The sequence below is a fragment of the Tinamus guttatus genome, unplaced genomic scaffold, assembly GCF_059628265.1.
Source record: "Tinamus guttatus ecotype Peru unplaced genomic scaffold, ASM5962826v1 Tinamus_guttatus_pri_ptg000094l, whole genome shotgun sequence".
Taxonomy (NCBI): domain Eukaryota; kingdom Metazoa; phylum Chordata; class Aves; order Tinamiformes; family Tinamidae; genus Tinamus; species Tinamus guttatus.
The window spans coordinates 656,122-674,688 of NW_028288628.1; the positions used below are offsets into that span (position 1 = coordinate 656,122).

General features: G+C 36.8%; 1 protein-coding gene across 1 annotated transcript in view; it reads left to right on the top strand.

Annotated features, from left to right (window-relative positions):
• MAP3K1 (mitogen-activated protein kinase kinase kinase 1) overlaps positions 1-18,101 on the top strand; it is a 48,820-nt gene extending 30,719 nt beyond the window's left edge. Inside the window, exons 4-20 of the mRNA XM_088520617.1 lie at positions 1,184-1,384; positions 2,161-2,277; positions 2,768-2,916; positions 5,262-5,383; positions 6,076-6,157; positions 6,291-6,468; positions 7,338-7,628; positions 7,946-8,067; positions 9,170-9,261; positions 9,602-9,791; positions 10,137-11,412; positions 12,348-12,500; positions 13,205-13,367; positions 14,987-15,118; positions 16,103-16,245; positions 16,725-16,856; positions 17,951-18,101. Coding sequence (XP_088376743.1) covers positions 1,184-1,384; positions 2,161-2,277; positions 2,768-2,916; positions 5,262-5,383; positions 6,076-6,157; positions 6,291-6,468; positions 7,338-7,628; positions 7,946-8,067; positions 9,170-9,261; positions 9,602-9,791; positions 10,137-11,412; positions 12,348-12,500; positions 13,205-13,367; positions 14,987-15,118; positions 16,103-16,245; positions 16,725-16,856; positions 17,951-18,100 — 3,693 coding nt within the window. The 3' untranslated portion in view covers position 18,101. The remainder of the gene's footprint in view (positions 1-1,183; positions 1,385-2,160; positions 2,278-2,767; positions 2,917-5,261; positions 5,384-6,075; positions 6,158-6,290; positions 6,469-7,337; positions 7,629-7,945; positions 8,068-9,169; positions 9,262-9,601; positions 9,792-10,136; positions 11,413-12,347; positions 12,501-13,204; positions 13,368-14,986; positions 15,119-16,102; positions 16,246-16,724; positions 16,857-17,950) is intronic.
• The last annotated feature ends 466 nt before the right edge of the window (positions 18,102-18,567 follow it).

Below are 18,567 nucleotides of genomic sequence, written 5' to 3' on the forward strand. Positions count from 1 at the left end.
GGGAAGTTTTAGGTATATGCATCCTTATGGTCTAAAATCATATGTCATTGTGTTCAAAAAGATCAAGACTGGAATATTTTTAACTGTAGTAAATGACTTCACTAGAGAAGATCAAGAATGGAAGAGTTGAGCAGATTACATGTAGATTATTTTTATAAAAACATTCAACCACAGTTAGTCTTCAGGTGACTCATTTACCACAATTTCACTGTGAAGCTATAAGAATAGGATCTCATTGCTTTTATTGTCTGATTGCTCCCACTGGACTCGGTTTCCAAAATGAAGTAGAACATTTTACCGCTGTTCTGCTGAGCTGGGGGCAAAATACAAGTTACAGCTCGTAGTACAGCTTCATACGTCTTGATAAGAGAAATTCAAATCAAAAAAACAAAACATTACCAAACCATTTAACCTGGACTTTGCTCAGTTGTTGTTCTGCTTCTTTTTGTTTTATATTAACTGTTCATGTGAAAAAGTGAAGTCTGTCGTGTAATTAAGTGATCGACAGTGAGTCAGCTGCAACTTTGTGTCATGATCTAAAAATCAAAGTGAATGTCAGTCAAAGCAGAAAACCTGAAATCAGACAGAATCATTAACTCATGTTAGAACTCATGTAAGGCATTGAAGAAAACTTTAATAAAAGACTTGGCTCATTTGGTGATGGCAATTTATTTACCGAAATCAAAAACAGCATCAGGAGCTGATCATTGTTTCCATTGTGAAAAGGAGAGGAAGAGGTATCCTTTTTCCTTCTCTTTGGGATTTCTTACTCTGCAATTCATTGACCATATGTTCCGTGTTACAAACTGTAGTCACAAAAGTAATAGTGCTAATATATTTCACAGTTAAAGAAATCCTGTCTTACATAATGATTAGCATCACAGGAAGTTATTATAATGAACTTCTGATTGAATTGTACCTGTTAATTCAGTGAAACAGTAAGGCTGCCAGTGAAGACTTGCAAATAGAAGCAATTTAAGAGACTTCTGTTGTAATGTCAACCAGCATATAAGAGAAGTCAGTTGCTCTGTTTGCTGCTTTTGCACATGGAAGAAGGTTAATTCTTCTAAATTCTTACAGTCTAAGCGGGTTGGAGTTAGATTTTCAGGTTTTGGGAACCCCCTCTATCTTTGTCAATAAGAGTGAAATAGTCAAATTCATTGTCCTGGAAACACTTTTGTAGTTTCAGAGTGGCCGAATAACACCACCTCGAAGAGCTCCCTCTCCAGATGGCTTCTCTCCGTATAGCCCTGAGGAGACGAATCGCCGTGTCAACAAAGTTATGAGAGCCAGGCTGTACCTGCTGCAGCAGATAGGACCTAACTCCTTCTTAATCGGAGGAGACAGCCCTGATAACAAGTATAGGGTGTTTATTGGGCCTCAGGTGAGAATGTTTTTGTTGTAGGCAGATTTTAGTAATTCGTAGCTAGTCTTGAAACACTGTGCAAAACCAGAATAGATGAACTGAGAGCTGCAAACCGATGTTAACTGGAAACATTTAAAAGATGTGATGTATGCACATGCAGTGGGAAGTTGCTACTAATACCTTATTATTAGCTTATTTTGTATACTTCCCATTCCTATCAGTGGATCCTAATTATATATAATATATAATTATATATGTAAAGTATTTTGGCTGAAATTTGGCCCTTTGATTTTCCTCCTTTCTCACTCTAAAATGTGAAAAATTATTTCCTCTATTCATGTAGTATCTATTTATATGTGTAACAAACACATCACTTCCCTTAAAGGTGTGATAATGTCATTAATACCCATAGTGTGGTCTAAGTAGACATTTCCTGTACTCTGTGATGCTGCCTTTGGGAACACCTGAGTTGTTGCATTAATAGAAGCAGCTCACTTAAATTTAATTGCCATCATGTTACAGATGTCCCATTACATGCATAAATTCTTTTCAGTACTAATAATAGAAATAGCTTCTAGTTGACTGTCATCTGTTTCTTGTATATATTTCACAATGATGTTTTGAGAATTAATACTTTCACCTAAGGTATTTGTACCCAATATGTAAAATGTTTCCTGCTGACTGCATGTTCTTTTTCAACAATTGACATTGTGCACCAATCTGTTACGCGCTTAAATGTGTGACTACCAAGACAGCAAGACCCTGACGTACTAACATGATGCTTTTCTGTGCAGACATGTAGCTGTGGGCGTGGAACGTTTTGCATCCATCTGCTGTTCGTTATGCTGCGAGTATTCCAGCTGGAGCCCTCTGACCCGATGCTGTGGAGAAAGACTCTGAAGAACTTTGAGGTAATATATGTCTGATTAGACCTCAGAACAGATGGAACACTTTGTTGCTTATCATAGCAACACGTATGTATGCTTTTAATTATATTGTTAACTCGTTTTTAAGAGCTCTATAAATAGAAAAAAAATCTAAAAATGAAAGGAATAACTAAAAATTATAGAGTTTTAGTTTAGTGAATAATATGAATCTTGTGTTTTTTTTGTCTCAGATTAGAGTATCTGTAACATTGATAGTTGGAAGGTAAACAAAATAAGGGTGTGTGTGTAAAGCTATTAGTAATTTTTAATAAACAGCTTTGTTTAAAACAATGTTGCTTGCAGCCTATTTAGTAGTGAGGTTTTGGAAATTCCTGCTACTGCTGTTGCAGCTAATGTATTATTGTGAAGATGAAATTTTGTTTTTAAGTAGTAGTTTAAGCTTCTGTATCATTACCTTTGCATACGAGTTATTCATAGCATAAATGCGACTGTTGCTGTCTTTTTCTGATGTCAGGTTGAGAGTTTGTTCCAGAAATATCACAGTAGGCGTAGCTCGAGGATCAAAGCTCCATCTCGTAACACCATCCAGAAGTTTGTCTCACGCATGTCAAACTCCCATACATTGTCATCATCTAGTACTTCCACATCTAGTTCAGAAAACAGGTTAGTATTTTTCTAAAATTGAAATATTCTGCATTATTTTTTCTGATTTTGGAGGTTTAGAATCACTTAGACAATTCTTTTTGTTTTAAAGCTGCTTTCATTTCAACTCACGTTAAAGCTCTGTATTTACCAATAATTAAAAGTCAGGCATACATTAATCATGCTGATACCAAGTGGGCATATTCAATTCACACCTTATGTCTGAAGAGGGCGGAGGGGCGAGGGGGGGAGGCAAGAGTTGAGAAAAGAATTCTTTGGGTGTATTGTGGAATTGGGAAACTTCAGAAATCTAAGCGATCCTCTTCAAGCCTGGAACATTTATTAACTTTGGAAACCTATGTATTTGTATGCATATGTTCAAATACAGCATGCATGCAAATGTTAACAAATGAAAAAATAGGATTTTTTTTTCTCTTGTCCTAATCACATTTGAAAGCAAGCTTTACTATGGAGATATATTTATGAGCCTGAGACAATATGTTGAAAAATTTCCAAGTAAACACACACTGTGTGTGGTTTTAAAAAAATAAAAAATAAAAGTATTTGCCCTCCATCTAGAATGGATGATTGAACTGTTTTAAGGAACTTATTACATTATGATGATTTTTATGTTTAAAGATGCCTTATTTCTCAGTTTTAGCTGATGTTTATTTCTTTGGGCTTTTCCTAGCTCTTACTTGAGTGCTTTTGCTTGTGTTCTTGATTTTTGCAAAGATTTGCTTTAGTGTTTTGTCCGTTAATTTCTTACTTAGCCGTACAGAGGCCTTCTGAGAGAAGAGACCCAAAACAGAGGCTTTCTTTAGCGACAGTGAGAAGTACCTTGGTGTGTTACTTTGACAGTAGTCCTGTCACTGGATGAATATGTAGGCCAGTATGTTTAGACAGGTTTGTAATTCTGATGTTCAGATTGTGACCTTAACTTCCCTCTGCCTCATATTTATTTTTCCAAATGTCAATTCATGTCACTGTAAATAAATTATACAGACCAACCGGTGAAATACATGATGTATTCTGAAATACCGGTTCCTTCTATTTAGATACCTTGTCCAGGAAGATTTTTTTCCATAGGAATAACTTAATGACGTTATGGATTTCACAGTTTCAATTCTAATTTTTTGGCAGGAATAGAGATTTTTAGGTTGTTTGCTAGTACAGCTAGCATAATGCTGTACAGCTAGTACAGCATTATTGGTTCAATGAGATTGCTGTACTGTGTCAGTCTATCTAATTCTGTGTGATATAAGTTATAGAGAGCATAAGTATTACTTTCACTTGGGATAAGCTTAGTCAATTCTGTAAATCACTATGACAGTTTTTTGGTTTGCTACTAATTCTTCAAAAAATAAAAATTGAAAAATCCAGTTCCACATAAAAGCACACTTTCTTTGTAAACTTATTGTGGATTTTTCAAGGGGGAAAAAAAGCTGACCATTTAAAATGCAAGGAAATATGTTGTGTGTGTGCATTTATATATATATCTGTGTGTGTATATATATTTACTTCTGCATGAATATGTTGTTATTTTTAAATTACTATTTTATACATTTCTTAATCAATATAGGGCTCTTGCAAGCTATATATATAGCAAACTATTTTAGACACATAGAAATTCTAACTTTTATGAATAATACTAAGATTCAAATTTAAATAGAGTGTAAAAGACTAAGTTTATTTCTTTTCACTTAACCTTTAAGTTTTTGAATAGTTTTTCTAATGAAATCTCTGATTATATCCCTTTTTAATTATTTAGTGGGGATAAATAAAATGGAAACAAGATTTAAGACTGAGTTGAAAGTTTTAATCCACATTTTTTCTACGTGCTTTTTGGGTATATGAATCTGTTTGTTTCTGTGTATGCTAGAAAAATGAGGGGGGCTGTTATTTTCTATTAAAATTTTTAATTTCAGACCCTCATCAAGTAAAATTTAGTGTAGTGTTCTGTGGTGAGTTTAAGACTTTGTGAACCAGTGCTCTGGAAGACATTTTCTCATTGATCTCCTTTAATATCTAAACTTCTTAACTTTTCAAAACCAACCTATTAGTAAAAAAGTAAAGGTTGGTTTGTTTAAAGAAGCCTTAAGGAGGAAAATGCAAGTGCCTAAGGCACTTAATACCGTAATTGGTATCTGACCTAGTTTGAAGACATGTTTTGTGTTTTATGACTTTCCCTTTCATTTCAGTGGTGTAGTGTCTGTACTCGGTGCTTCTACAATTTTGGTTGCCTACTTACTCGGACATCTGGTGGTTGTTTCAAATTGGAGGCTGATTTTTTTTTTTTTCCTTTTGAAGCTTGTTCAGAATTCTGATACACCATTTTTACGATTGCAAATATCTGTTTTTTATAGTATGAAGGATGAAGAAGAACAGATGTGCCCCATTTGTTTGTTAGGGATGCTGGATGAAGAGAGCCTAACTGTGTGTGAAGATGGCTGCAGGAATAAGTTACACCACCATTGCATGTCAATATGTATGTTGTCATCTTTGTCTAAATTCTGGTACCTGTATATACCTAAACCACTAAGATTTAATACTTAAAAAAAAAAAAAATGGAGAACATTGCTCTTAAACTTTGACATTGTTTAGGTGTTGATAGTTCTCGGTTTATCATTGCTCACGAATTAAATCTGTCATATGATGCTCTATGGGGAAAAAAAGTTAATTGCAAGGCTAGAGGTTTGATCCTGTGCAACCTGAGAGAGAAGATTAAGTTCAACTAGAGCGAGATTAGCAGTAGACACTTTCCCCTCTATCACTTCTCACTAAACAGCTTGAAAGCCTTCCACTATTAGCATGGGTTATCTAAGTAATATGGAATATGCTACCTTACATAAATAGTCACACAGTTTGCTTTAACAAATAGAAGTCCATCCTTCATATTCTAATTCTTTTTTGGGGGGGGGGGGGGGGGGGGGAGGAAAATATGTCTTTGAGGTATAAAAAGACCTGTATTGTTCCAGTTAATGATTTTTGGCATCATAGTGCAAAATGACAGGCTTCTGCGCTTGAGGAAAAAAAAAAAAAAGCTGCAGATAGCTCTGTTCAGATGAGTATATTTCCTGAAATTGATGTTTTTTAATGAAATCCAAAAATAACAACCCCATCTTCTAGCTTGATATACTGTAAACATAAAATACCAATTTTCTTGTTGCTGTATTTCAGGGGCAGAAGAATGCAGAAGAAACAGAGAGCCACTTATATGTCCTCTTTGTAGATCTAAGTGGAGATCGCATGATTTCTATAGGTAAGCACTTAGTTTTAGTGAGTGTAGTGAATTGTTTGTTTCTGAATATTTAGCTTACATTCCTAAATACTCTAAAGTATTTACTTCAGCAGATGTTTCTCGTGTTAATTCATGTTTGTTGTTAACTTTATAGTCATGAATTGCCAAGTCCTGTGGATTCTTCTGTTCTTCGTATGGTGCAGCAACAAACTCAACAGCAATCTATGGCTGGATCACAAAGAAGAACCCAAGATAGTAATTTTAACCTTACTCATTATGGGGTCCAGCAGATTCCTTCTGCCTATAAAGACTTAGCTGAGCCATGGATTCAGGTAATTTTACCTTGTAAAAGGAATTTCAAGTATAAAAGCTGATTTTGAACTTTTTTTTGTCACTCCTGGTGAATTAGAAGTTAATCCTTGCAGCTTCTACTTGAAAACTACATGTGTGTTCAGGAGAATCTGTGATCAGTGTGCCTAATGGCTTGCAATGAAACACACTGAAAGTCGTTATGCCTTCTTGTCACTGCTTTTGGTCGTTAGAGGAGCTTTCTTCTGGAAAAGTTTGGAATAAGAAGAGTTCTGTTTTGTTTAGCATCTCCAGTTTTGCTTCACTTAAACAGAAAAAATGCACGCCACCCAAGGAGCTCAAGTTGAGTTTCTTTTGGTATGCACAGAGAAAAGAATGAGTTTCTTAATGCTACTAATTCTGTCTGAAGAGGGTTATGTATTTGTTGTCCATTTCTACTTGGTGAAACAAAATGCTATAACTGGCTGGTCTTTTGTATTTGTTTAGAGATGAGAAAATGGAAAATTGGATAGCTTGAGGTAGAGCCATGAGAGACTTCTAATGTATGAATGTTTAACTCTGGCACCAGTTCAGAGTACTTGTAACAATAGGAAGACTTACTCTGAATCACATCACAGCTCTACACCTAGTGAGTGCCTGTATAGTTCTCCTTCCCTGACTTCTGTTTAGCAGAGTTATTTGGAGGACTGATGCATGATCGTATAGGATGCTTCATTTTCATCCAAGATATGTTTAAAATACACTGTAACCACTGTCATGCTTTTGCTGTCAGATTTCATAAGACTTTTTTCCTCACCTGAAGCATTTCTTTGCTCTTTTTGGCTGCTCATTTCAAGTACTTAAGTTGCAATGTTTGGTTTGACTCTTGCACTGTTACATTTTCTCTTTGTAGGTGTTTGGAATGGAGTTAGTTGGCTGCTTGTTTTCTCGAAACTGGAACATACGGGAGATGGCACTGCGACGTCTTTCGCATGATGTTAGTGGTGCTCTATTACTGGCTAATGGTGAAAGCACTGGAAATTCTGGAAGCAACAGTGGGAACAACACAAGTGCTGGAGCTCTAGGAGCAGCTAGTGGGTCATCTCAGACCAGTATCTCAGGAGATGTTGTAGTGGAGTCCTGCTGCAGTGTGCTGTCCATGGTCTGTGCCGACCCTGTCTACAAAGTGTATGTTGCTGCTTTAGTAAGTATTTGCTTATTCATTGTACTCTAGTAATTTCCAAATGACTTGGGCTTGGGAAAGAAAAGGAGACATATAAAGAAAAGAATCCTAACAATTATTTTTCATTGCCACTGAATGGCTCTTGACTTGTAACAGTCATCTGACAAAGATAAGATCCTCAGGAAAAGCACATTGGCATGACTGTGAACTTGCATGAACCTTTCTTCCTTTTTTTTTTCTTTTTTTTCTTTTTTCTTTTTTTTCTTTTTTTTTCTTTTTCTTTTTTTTTTTTTTTTTGGCATAGCTAATTTAATACCTATTTTTTTTATTTCTCTTAGAAAACCTTAAGAGCCATGCTGGTATATACTCCTTGTCATACATTGGCAGAGAGAACTAAACTACAGCGACTTCTCAAGCCAGTTGTAGAGACAATATTAGTTAAATGTGCCGATGCCAACAGGTATGGTGACTGATGAACTTCAAACCCATTTTAGTTTGTTGCTGAAGTGTCTTGAAACTTCTTTGGACACTATTTTATATGGAGCTAATGAACCAAATAGGGGTGATAAAATGTATGGGCCATGTCTATAAATAAATCATGATATGTTTTGACTAAAACAAAGCTGCTGCCAATCAGCATTTGTCTCAAGGTCTAATTCCTGTTATTTTGAAGGAATCTGTTTCTATTTCTTTCTAGTTCTTGCAGATCTTAAATCATGTCCTCCTTTTAAAGGCCCTTCCCCTTCCCCTTCCCCTTCCCCTTCCCCTTCCCCTTCCCCTTCCCCTTCCCCTTCCCCTTCCCCTTCCCCTTCCCCTTCCCCTTCCCCTTCCCCTTCCCCTTCCCCTTCCCCTTCCCCTTCCCCTTCCCCTTCCCCTTCCCCTTCCCCTTCCCCTTCCCCTTCCCCTTCCCCTTCCCCTTCCCCTTCCCCTTCCCCTTCCCCTTCCCCTTCCCCTTCCCCTTCCCCTTCCCCAAAAAAAAAAAAAAAAAAGCGGGGTGGCAGGGAGAGGCAAGTTCAGAAGTGTTTCAGCTGGATTTTGTCTCTTTCAGTTTAGTGCCGAAGCATCATTGGTTAGAATCACTGATTTTGAAACTACTGCCAGGCATGCATTTTTTTTCCTGTCTAGTGATAGAATAACTAAAATTGAAGGAATAAGCAGGTTTAGATATCTTGAGTGATGTGGAATTCCAGGAGTTGAGCAAGAGGATGAGGTCTTAACAAGTAATTGAATTTCTGTTAGTAGATTATTCCCTGGAAGTCTCAAAAAAATTGGCAAATGCGGTTGTGGTGAAAGAACCATCAGGAATGGATTTCTATTTGTTTTTCATTTATTTTCTTATTAATGGTTCAGAACCTTAATCACTTAAGGTTCTGCAAGTATCCTGTAAAAAATATCATAAAGATCTGTAGCTTACAGGATTATGTAAGTCTATTGGTAAAGTGATGTGAAACCAATTTCCAAGCAGTTCCAAGCTATTGCTAATGATTATTGAAGTGTAATGAGTAGAATATTTTCTTCAGAAGCGTCTGCTAAGAATTACTGTTGGTTTTAATTTCTTATAGTCGAACAAGTCAACTCTCGGTCTCAACGCTACTGGAGATGTGTAAAGGCCAAGCAGGAGAGCTGGCAGTTGGAAGAGAAATACTTAAATCTGGTAATAATAGCTCTTAGTGTGTGTGTGCATACATATATATTTATATATATATTTATATATATATATATATATATAAAATATGTAAAGCACTATATATGTACAAACAAATATAATGAAGTGTCTAATATTTAATACAGACCTAACTTACCAGAAATCAAAATAGCATAAAGTGTCTTTTCGAGTTTGGTAGGCAGTGAGTGTGGGTGTGTGGGTGTGGGGTTGGGGGGGCGTTAATTTGGGAACATTTGTGTTTCTATATGGTACAGTTCTGATCTTCATTGAATTTAGATCCGATAAAATTTAAATGTATTTATAAAAACTCCTTGTTCTGTTTTAACAGGGTCCATTGGTATTGGTGGAGTTGATTATGTCCTGAACTGTATTCTTGGAACCCAAACTGAATCAAGCAACTGGCAAGCGCTACTGGGGAGACTCTGTTTGATAGACAGACTGCTGTTGGAATTCCCTGGTGAATTTTATCCCCACATTGTCTGTGGGGATGTTTTACAGGCTGATACTGTAGTAGACAGGTACTTGCTTACATTGGCTTATCTTTGTAGTTGAAAGCTTTTGGTGATCTCTTCAAAAACTGTTGTTTAGGCCATTTTAACTAACTTAAAACAAGTAGTTATGTATATTCTTATGCAAAAATGGGCCTACTTCTCAGCGTAAACAGGTATGCTTTTTTTAAAAATACCATCTGACCTGTTAATTCTGAAACACCAGCACAACAGTAAGTCTCCTTGTTATTACAGAACTGACAGTGAGGTACACTTTGTCAAGATTGCTTTCTTAGCACTGGTTAACTGGAGCTTATCATGTGTATAAGACTTTTTTTTTTTTTTTTTTTTTTTTTTTTTTTTTTTAACTTGCAGGTATAAGAAGCTTCTCTCTCTCTTGAATTTTGCCTTGCAGTCGATTGACAATTCACACTCGATGGTTGGTAAACTATCCCGGAGAGTATTTTTGAGTGCAGCAAGGATGGTTGCAAGAGTGCCCCATGTTTTTGTAAAGCTTTTAGAAATGCTGAATGTGACAAGCTCTACTCACTATGCAAGGATGCGTCGACGTCTAATGGCAATAGCAGATGAAATGGAAATTGCAGAAGCCATCCAGCTAGGCATGGAAGAAATGCATTCTGGAGAGGCTCGACACGATGACTTTCTGCAGCTGCCTGTACCAGATAACTCTCCAGAAGCTACAGAAAACAATACTCCTAACAATACTGTCCAGTTATCAGGAAAAAGTGGGAAAGGTTTAGGGGATAGAAAATTATGTGCCAGTCCAGAGGACATTTCTGAGACACTGGCTGGCCTTGCTGTGGGACTTCCCATTTCATCAGTAACCACTGAGCAACCAAAGCCTGCCATTCAAACGAAAGGAAAGCCCCACAGCCAGTGTTTGAACTCTTCTCCCTCATCCAGTCATTCCCAGACACTCTTCCCAACGCTTCAGTCTCCTTCAAACCCATCTGTACCAGCTGGCACTGTAACAGATGTCTCCAAACTCAGACCTCAGGGATTCATTCCCTGCAAAATCCTTTCATCTTCTCCTCAAACACAGCGGAAACTCTCTCTCCAATTTCAAAGAAACTGTTCTGAAAATAAAGAAACAGAGAAACTTTCTCCAGTTTTTACCCAGGCCAGGCCATTGCCATCCAGTCACATACACAGGCCAAAGCCATCTCGACCCACCCTGGGTGATGTGAGCAAGCAAGGAGAAACCTCAAAAAACAGTATGACGCTTGATCTGAATGATATTTCTCAGTGTGAGAGCAACAGCAGTAATAGCAGTGCGATTATACCAAGTGAAGAGACGGTGTTCACACCGGTGGATGAGAAATGTCGACTGGATGTTAATGCCGAACTCAATTCCAGTATTGAGGATCTACTTGAGGCCTCCATGCCAACAAGTGATGGCACAGTTACATTCAAGTCTGAAGTTGCAGTGCTTTCTCCTGAGCGGGCAGAAAATGATGATACGTACAAAGATGATGTAAGTCATAATCAGAAATGCAAGGAAAAGATGGAAGCTGAAGAGGAGGAAGCTTTAGCTATTGCTATGGCAATGTCTGCATCTCAAGATGCCCTACCAATAGTCCCCCAACTACAGGTTGAAAATGGTGAAGATATCATAATTATTCAGCAGGATGTAAGTAAACTATAAATGTAACATAGAGACTTTGAATTTATGTTTAAATTGTGATTCACTAAATTTACAAAGCCATGATGTTGTAGTCATAATGTTAAACAAATGCAGAGGCTTAGTGCCTTCCAGAAGTTGGAATGTACGTATGAAGAGAAATATTTTCGTGTAAAGAGACTGCCAGTACATGGTACTAACAAAATCAGTCCATGACTGCTGCTAAAAAGTTTAGAGAAAGTATTTGGAAGAGTGGTATCTTATCCTGTACCAGTCTTTAAGATGTCAAAGTAAATAAGCAAAACCAGAAATAGGATACAAAAATAAATGCTGAAAGCAATGGAGAATATCTGAGCAGAGAAACCCAGGAAATGCGAATTATGTTTTTAAGCAGGAATAAAAAAGATATTGGGTTGTAATGCTCATTTACTTTTGAAGGCAATCATGTAAAACCAAATTACACCAGATGGAAGAGGTAGACGGTGTACTGTAGGTGGAGATTGCTTTCCCAGCACATCTTGAGAGAAAGCTCATGAAATACTTTGGAAGTCAAAAAAAAGTCTACTTGCTAGTAAATGGACAAAAGTCAAAGTGATAAGAATAGAGAGAAAGAAGAGAGTGTGTGTCGGGGGGGCAGTGTGAGACTGCGTTGCGGGAGGTTTTGGTTGTTTTTGGTTTACAGAAAGGTTGGTTTAACTATTTAGAGCAGCAGGGGGCAAGATAGAAGTTAGTAAGTTATAGGAGGCTCTCTTTTAAATAATAAAAGTGGGAGTGGTGGGTTATAGAAAACTGGTATTGTGATCTCAAGTGAGGTGTGTATGATATGCAGTACAAATCTGCATAAGGGAGAGGAGAAACTTCCTGGCCTGAGTCTTTCCTTCGAGAACGTTTAAATTTTAGATGCATGCTAGTAAACATGGAATTGATTTGAATTTAATTTCCAGACACCAGAAACTCTGCCTGGACATACCAAAGCAAAGCACCATTACAGAGAAGATGCCGAATGGCTTAAAGGTCAGCAAATAGGCCTTGGAGCTTTTTCTTCCTGTTACCAAGCCCAAGATGTAGGAACGGGGACATTAATGGCTGTAAAGCAGGTAAATACTTCACTTTCTAGTTTTTTTTTTTTTCTACTTGTTTCTTAATATTTATTTGGAATATCAAGTATAAAAGCTTTTTTCATAGATTTCATAGGTTTCATAGATTTTACCCTATTTCCTCTGCTTCCTGTTGTATGTGTACTTGCCTAATACAAATTATATGCACAATATTAATATTTTTCCCTTCATTTCCCTTTAAAATGAAAAAGTAGTGTGCCTTTTATATAGCACTTTCATATATTTTTCAAATGCATTTTTTGCTTTTATCCAGGTCACAAATCTGTGACAGCTAAGAATGAAAACCAAAATCTCTTTATTCCAAGCTATGCCTCATTTGCTATTAAAGCAGTTTCCCATCATTTACTTGTGAAGACTTTATATTAAAACTATTTTTTAAATGGGAAACACTTTATGGCTTGCTTCCTCTGATTTTACACACAGCTTTGAAAAGCAAGTATTTTAATTTTTAAATGCTTAGATATGAAGATGTGACTTCAAAAAAAGGCCCAAATACACATGGTCCTTTCCCCAGGATAGATTCTTATATTCTTATGACCATCTTGCATGGAGATATGTTCTCAGTTGAAGGGCCTGGAGAGTAAAAACGACATCTGATAATACAGTAAAGAAGCAGGGATTGGTTATAGGCCTTGGATTGCCAGTTATGAAAGGTAAATCTAGATACAGTATTTTTGAAACAGGTGACATATGTCCGGAACACATCGTCTGAGCAAGAAGAGGTAGTTGAAGCACTGAGAGAAGAGATAAGGATGATGAGTCATCTAAACCATCCTAACATTATTCGAATGTTGGGTGCTACGTGTGAGAAGAGCAACTATAATCTTTTTATTGAATGGATGGCAGGTAAAAAGCATTAAGAGCTAAAGAAAATGAAAGCACAAGTTGAATCTTGAATTGTGTAGTTTCATGCTGCAATTTTTCACACTGCAAAATATTCCATGTATCACTTCCATTCAGAAATTTGTTAGCATCTTCATTCCTATTGTTAATAAGCTTAGATATCTAGCTTACAGAACATTTATCACTTTTTAAGCGGTAAGAAGTTATTCTTTCCTTTCCTTTTTTTTTTTTTTTTTTCCTTTTTTTTTAGTCTGGACTTTTCCACACTTAGTCTGTCATACATCTAATATAATTGGAAACCTTGAGCAAAAATTCTACTAGTTGCCTGAATTTCCAAATCTAAGAGAGTAGGGAGGAAGCCTTGAGTCAAATATATTTTAAGTTACATAATTTTCATTATAGCTGCATGATTAAATGACTATTAAATGTAATTTTGCTTGAACGTTTGGAATACTTGACACTTTTTTTATTCCCAGACATTTTCATAAGAATTGTGTGAGAGAGCATGTAAAGGCATTTGAGATCTTAGTGACCTTTGTGTGTAATAATCTTCAAGAAGAACATATTCAAATCTTATCTTAAATCTATTAAGTTGTAATTCAGTACCTTAAGATCTTCTAGTTATTCTGTAGAGTAGGGGACAAGAAAGTTCATATACCTTAAGATGGAGCTTTATTAATTTTGAATGATACATAATGTTTTGAGATCATGTTGTCTGCTCTACAAAATGGCCAGTGTGGAGTTTTGTGCATCTTTTTCTTCTACAAAATGAAGCATTGCACTTAAACACACACTTTGGGCTGAAATCACTTAATAATAGTGGAGTACAAACCAACAAGCCAAAGTATATGTTATAAGCAGTGGTACATAAAAATACTATATTGAAACTAAGGCTCACTTTTGAAAATGTTTATAAAATGTGATTTTTCTGGAATAATATTAATTAGATAATATCAGTAGTTATGGTTACTTCATTCAAGCCCAGGTTATGTTAGAGTACGTTAAGAAGCACAGTCCAACTTCAAAAACTTTACAAATCTAAATACCAGTTCTAGAAAAGAAAGACGAAGATGCTGCTTTTCCTAGCTCATGTGCTAAACTTCTATAAATATTTATATGGTAACAAAAGAAAGTCAAGATCCTCAGAAGGAACCTATACTGGAGGCTGCATATATATATATATATATATATATATATATGCATTTATATGAGAAAGCTAACTTTTTACTACTTGAAAAACCTAGTGCGAGGTCTGGATAAATGTTTTGTTTTTCTAATAATCAACAATATGTGGTACACTGTACCTGCTATTTGTGTATATTTAAATGTTTACACATATAAATGCACATGTATATACATATGTTTTCTTTTAGGAAAGATGAAATTGGAAAGCACAAAGATGTGCTTTTAAAACTCAGCTCCTTTCTACAGAGAAGAGTATAACTAATTGAGTGTTTTGCTCTTTGCCTATGGAACTCTGTAATATATTTGTGGGGATGGGTAGGAAGGCTAGCTGTCAATTAGAAATAACCAGTTTTGGGCTCCAGTTTTAGGAGGCAGTGCTGCATTCTAATAATCTCCAATAAAAATGTTGATTAAGTTGTATCACTTTTATTTTCTAGGAGGCTCAGTTGCTCATTTGTTAAGCAAATATGGAGCCTTCAAGGAATCAGTAATTATTAATTACACAGAACAACTGTTACGTGGCCTTTCATATCTCCATGAGAATCAGATAATCCATAGAGATGTTAAAGGTAAAAATTGTTTCTGATGTCAAGTAGCATTCAGAAATCAGCATGCATTTTCCTGTTTAAGACCTGTTGCTTCTCTTGGATATTATTTCAAGAGTAGGGTTTTTGTTGGATTTGTCTCATCATGTGTAACTTTTAATCTACGGAAATCAGTCAGAATGCTTCTAGTATATTTGAAGGTATCGTTATCTATGTCAAGGGTTTAGGAAGACTGACTTTTTGATTAGTTCAAATAAAATATCAAGCTACCAAAGAGGTCAAGTTTTTAATGTATAGAAATACTATGGAGCATTTTCTTCCTTCATCTTAACATAAATACAGTTTTGCTTGTGAGATACAGCCTGTTAATACTATATGAACTCTTGGTTTTAGCTTGAGTTTTTGCATATTTAGGACTTAGTTTAACAACTAAATTTGGACTTTACTGGGAAGTCTCAGTCTTAAACTTTTATCAACTTCAATGTCAGTGTAACTGTCCATGAAGCAGAAAGATCCATATAACTAGCAACACAACGATGGCAAACTTACGTCTTTAATTTTTCCTTAAAATGGGAAAGCTCTCTGTGCCACTAACTTCCTTTTAAGAGAACTCAGAAGGCTACCTATGAATCAGATAAAAAGTTTAAACTTCATAGGGAGCAGCAGGCAGTTAAAACCTGAAGGGTTTGGGATTGCCATTTTTTTTCCCATAGTTTCAAGCATCATTCCAGAATCCCATGTTTGCCCTACTTGGAAAGTTTGATTGCTTCTCTAAATCTCTCAGATGTTCCCAGGCTGGGTGCAGTATCATTCGGGCACAGCAGAAAAGTGGGGTAGTGTTAGACCTTGTCTCTCATTTCTAGATTTCCTTGCCTACTGAGGGGTGGGGAATATCACATTTTGATAATTTTGAAGTGAAGAGAGGAAGGTTGTCTGCTTATTCTTTTGCCTTTGATCAAGCCAACCACTGTTTTTTGTTTTATTTTTTTATTATTATGCTGGTGACAGGTGCCAATTTGCTAATTGACAGCACGGGTCATAGATTACGAATTGCTGATTTTGGAGCTGCAGCCAGGCTGGCATCCAAAGGAACTGGTGCTGGGGAGTTTCAGGGGCAGTTGTTGGGAACAATTGCGTTTATGGCACCGGAGGTAAGAAACCACTTTTGGAAGTTGCATCAGAAGGTTTGAGCTCAACACTAACTCATTCAGTCAAACAGAGAAACCTGATGTAAATGTTTCAGATGTTTTGAATGTGCTTGGCCTGAAAGAATGGGAATGATACAAACGTAGCATAAAAGACACTTCTTGCATTCCATGTTGTTCTGTTCCCATGTTGACAGCTTGTTGTGAGATAGATTGTTAGTATTGTTACTACAGCACAATTTACAATTGGGTCTAAAGCTACCAGCTACAAGATGCTTTGTCCCTTGATCTGGTCCTTTACTTTTGGCTTCTTTGCTTTACTGTAGAGGTTTATAAATATTACTTGCATTTATGTCACTAGTCTGCTGTTAACCCAAAGTGTAATTGAAATGCACTTGATTGTGTATGTGTATGCAGCAGTTAGATACCTAAACCAAGTTGGAGCGTTGGGAATGCTTAGCCTGAGCTTGGACTTGTCTGTGCAGGTTCTGAGAGGTCAGCAGTACGGTAGGAGCTGTGACGTGTGGAGCGTCGGCTGCGTTGTGATAGAAATGGCTTGTGCTAAACCTCCTTGGAATGCAGAGAAACACTCCAATCATCTCGCCCTGATCTTTAAGGTGAGATACTTTGAGATACTACAGAGGACACTCATACCAGTCTTAATTTCATGTACAGCAATGTCAACTTCAGAAAGTTTTGAAGCAGAAACTGTTAAAATTTCTCTGGAGCTGTTAGTACAAAGTCAGTATTGATAACACACATAATCATGTTTGTTTGCCTAAAAAAAAGCTGTCAGCAAATACGTGCTCTCCATTGGTAATATCCTTTGAAACCTGATACTACCATCCAGACTTTGCTACTAGCTGTTTACTATTGACATGCTACATGTATATATTATATTTTCACCTGTTTTTGGCATGCATGTTTCTTATTAAAATCAAGTATGTACATTTATTTTTTAAAATCTAGTTGAACAGCAGGCATGAATGAAGAAAATACTTCCACAAAACAGAGCATAGCAATATCCAAATGTTCTAATGCAGTACAAATCACTTGTGATAAGAGATTTAGGTGTTTCTGTTCTGTGTTTGTGTGAATTGTGTGGTGTCAGCCTAGTGTCCCCAATAAAGCATCATCCTTCTCAACTTGATGTAGAGGGTGGGGGGAGAATGTTGAAGGAAAAAGAAAACAATTTTAGAGCATGAGCTGCTTCCATCTGAGAAAGATTCTACTGTGTGCTAGTAGCAGGAATAGAGCATTCCCACCTTAATATACCATAACATAATATCCCTTGGTTTAATGCATCTCCATGAGTGATTGCACTTAACATAGTGTAAAGTAGCAGACTAATGAATACCCCTAGCTGTGGCAAAACAGTATTTACTGTGGTCAGCAGGTGTTTACAGTAGAATCTTGCTAAAGGAACAAAAATCGGAGAAAATGGAAGGAGGGAGACGGAGACCATGAAAAGCAGAAGAGAGCATATCTTAACTGAGGAGAGGCATAAAGGGAACTTGAGACCCAAAAAGTAAACTTTGTAAAATGAATGCAATGTAACTTGCAGAGAAACTGCAGCAGGGACTATCCTATGTTGAATAAAAGCTCACAGTATAATTGAGGTCAGCTGAAAACTAAAAAAAGAAACTCAAAATTTGATGCCTCAAGCTGATAGAAGCACTGACTTCTTAAAACCTGTTTTCTGTTTGTTCAGATTGCTAGTGCAACTACTGCTCCGTCAATCCCTTCACATCTGTCTCCTGGTTTAAGAGATGTGACTCTGCGGTGTTTAGAGCTTCAGCCTCAGGACAGACCCCCCTCAAGGGAGCTGCTGAAACACCCCGTCTTCCGTACAGCCTGGTAGCTAATCACATCAGCTGGTGTGCTGAAGAAGATGCTACTGAACACCTGTCCTGCAGTGCGCTGAAGCACAGCAGCTTGTGTTATTCTGCTGGCCTTAATGCTACATCAAGGACTTGAGGCCAGTGGAGGACCCTACCTAAGTGTGTGATCGACAAATCGAGATCTTTACCTAAGCTCTGTATGCAGCATTTCACCACTTGAGCAGAAAAATGTAAACTGTGCCTTTTTTAAACATCTGGCTCTAGGTTTCTTTAAATCTGCAAGATTATTTAGCAGATAAGTGATTTTTATTTTATTTGGAGCACTTTTTCAGCAATATTAGCAGCTGAGGGGCTCAGGTTCTACTTTAATATAGCAATCACTGTTCCATTTCACATCATCTAGATGTAAGCAGAGAGTTCTGCAGTTACAGTCAGTTTTCAGCACTGGTTAAAAGAAAGTTCTGTATCTGTCCCTTTTGATTATACA